The 1,315-nt window shown below is 52.0% G+C and overlaps 1 protein-coding gene across 1 annotated transcript; it reads right to left on the bottom strand.

The window, feature by feature from the left end:
• Positions 1-7: 7 nt before the first annotated feature.
• On the bottom strand, positions 8-1,307 carry LOC104411911 (protocadherin gamma-B1-like; the record flags this gene model as incomplete). Its single annotated transcript, XM_010022458.1, has 1 exon — positions 8-1,307. A coding segment is annotated over one exon (1,300 nt), but the record flags the coding sequence as incomplete, so codon positions are not given.
• Between the last annotated feature and the right edge of the window lie 8 nt (positions 1,308-1,315).

Below are 1,315 nucleotides of genomic sequence, written 5' to 3'. Positions count from 1 at the left end.
CTCACGCGCCCGTTGGCGCCTGCGTCTGCGTCCCGGGCGCTAACGCGCAGCACCGGCGTGCCCGCCGCGTTATTCTCTGCCACGTAGGCACTGTAGGCGGCTTCTTCGAACACTGGCGTGTTGTCGTTCACGTCCGACACCTCCAGCACTAGCGTCGTGCTGCTCGAGAGCGCCGGGCTGCCCCTGTCCCTGGCTGTGATGGTGATTTTGTAAGCAGAGTCCTTTTCTCTGTCTAAGGCACTGGCTATTATTAGTTTATAGGTGTTCCCTGATGACGATTCTAGTATGAAAGGCATATCGCCGTCAATATTGCAGTTCACCTTGCCATTATCTCCCGAGTCTTTGTCGCGAACATTGACCACAGCTACAACTGTGCTCGGGACCGAGTCTTCGGGTATCGGGTTCAAGATAGGCAGGAGGGAAAGTGTTGGTGCATTGTCGTTCACGTCTAGAATGTCTATGTGGACTTTCGCATGAGCACTCAGTCCGCCCCCGTCCTTGCCTTCAACACTTGCTTCATAATATTTTCCTTGTTCATAATCTAAAGGGCCTGATACCTTCACGTGTCCTGTCCTCGAGTCTAGAGTGAAGAGCTGCCGAGCACTGTTTGCAATGTCACTGAAAGCATAGGTAATTTCTGCATTTGTACCTTCGTCGCTGTCGGTAGCTTTCACCTGAAAAGCTAAGGAGCCCTCTGGCAGGTTTTCCAGAAGCTGAACCTTGTAGATCTCTTTGGTGAATACCGGCGGGTTGTCATTTGCATCGGTCACAGAAATAGTAATCTGGACGGTCCCGGATCGGACTGGATTCCCACTATCCACCGCCGTCAATGTCAAATGGTGATTTCTCTGTTTTTCTCGATCTAAGCTTTTCTCCAATACCAGTTCTGCATGTTTCGTCCCATCAGGACTCTCCCTCACTACAAGGGAGAAGAGCGGATTGGGGGTAAGTTGGTAGTTTTGTAAAGAGTTCGCCCCGATGTCGGGATCTCTGCCACTGCCCAGGGGGAACCTGGCCCCAGGAACCATGGACTCGATCATTTCTATGTCAACAAATTCTCTGTCAAAATGCGGCGCATTGTCGTTGATATCCTGGATAGTAACGCTGACATGAAAAATATTGAAAGGGTTTTCCACGACAGCCTCCAAATTGAGGACACAGGGCGACACAGCCCCGCAGATATCCTCTCGGTCTATCCTCTCCTTTACGCGCAGATTTCCATTCTCTTCCGCGAGACCGAAGTATTGCTTTTCATCACCAGAGACTATCCGCAGCTTGCGTGCCGGCAGCTCCGCCGGGCTCAGCCCCAGGTCCT

Source organism: Nestor notabilis, unplaced genomic scaffold, assembly GCF_000696875.1.
Source record: "Nestor notabilis isolate BGI_N333 unplaced genomic scaffold, ASM69687v1 Scaffold27279, whole genome shotgun sequence".
Classification (NCBI taxonomy): Eukaryota; Metazoa; Chordata; class Aves; order Psittaciformes; family Psittacidae; genus Nestor; species Nestor notabilis.
The sequence above is the reverse complement of the archived record's forward strand: the minus strand, read 5'-3'. Positions and strand labels throughout refer to the sequence as shown.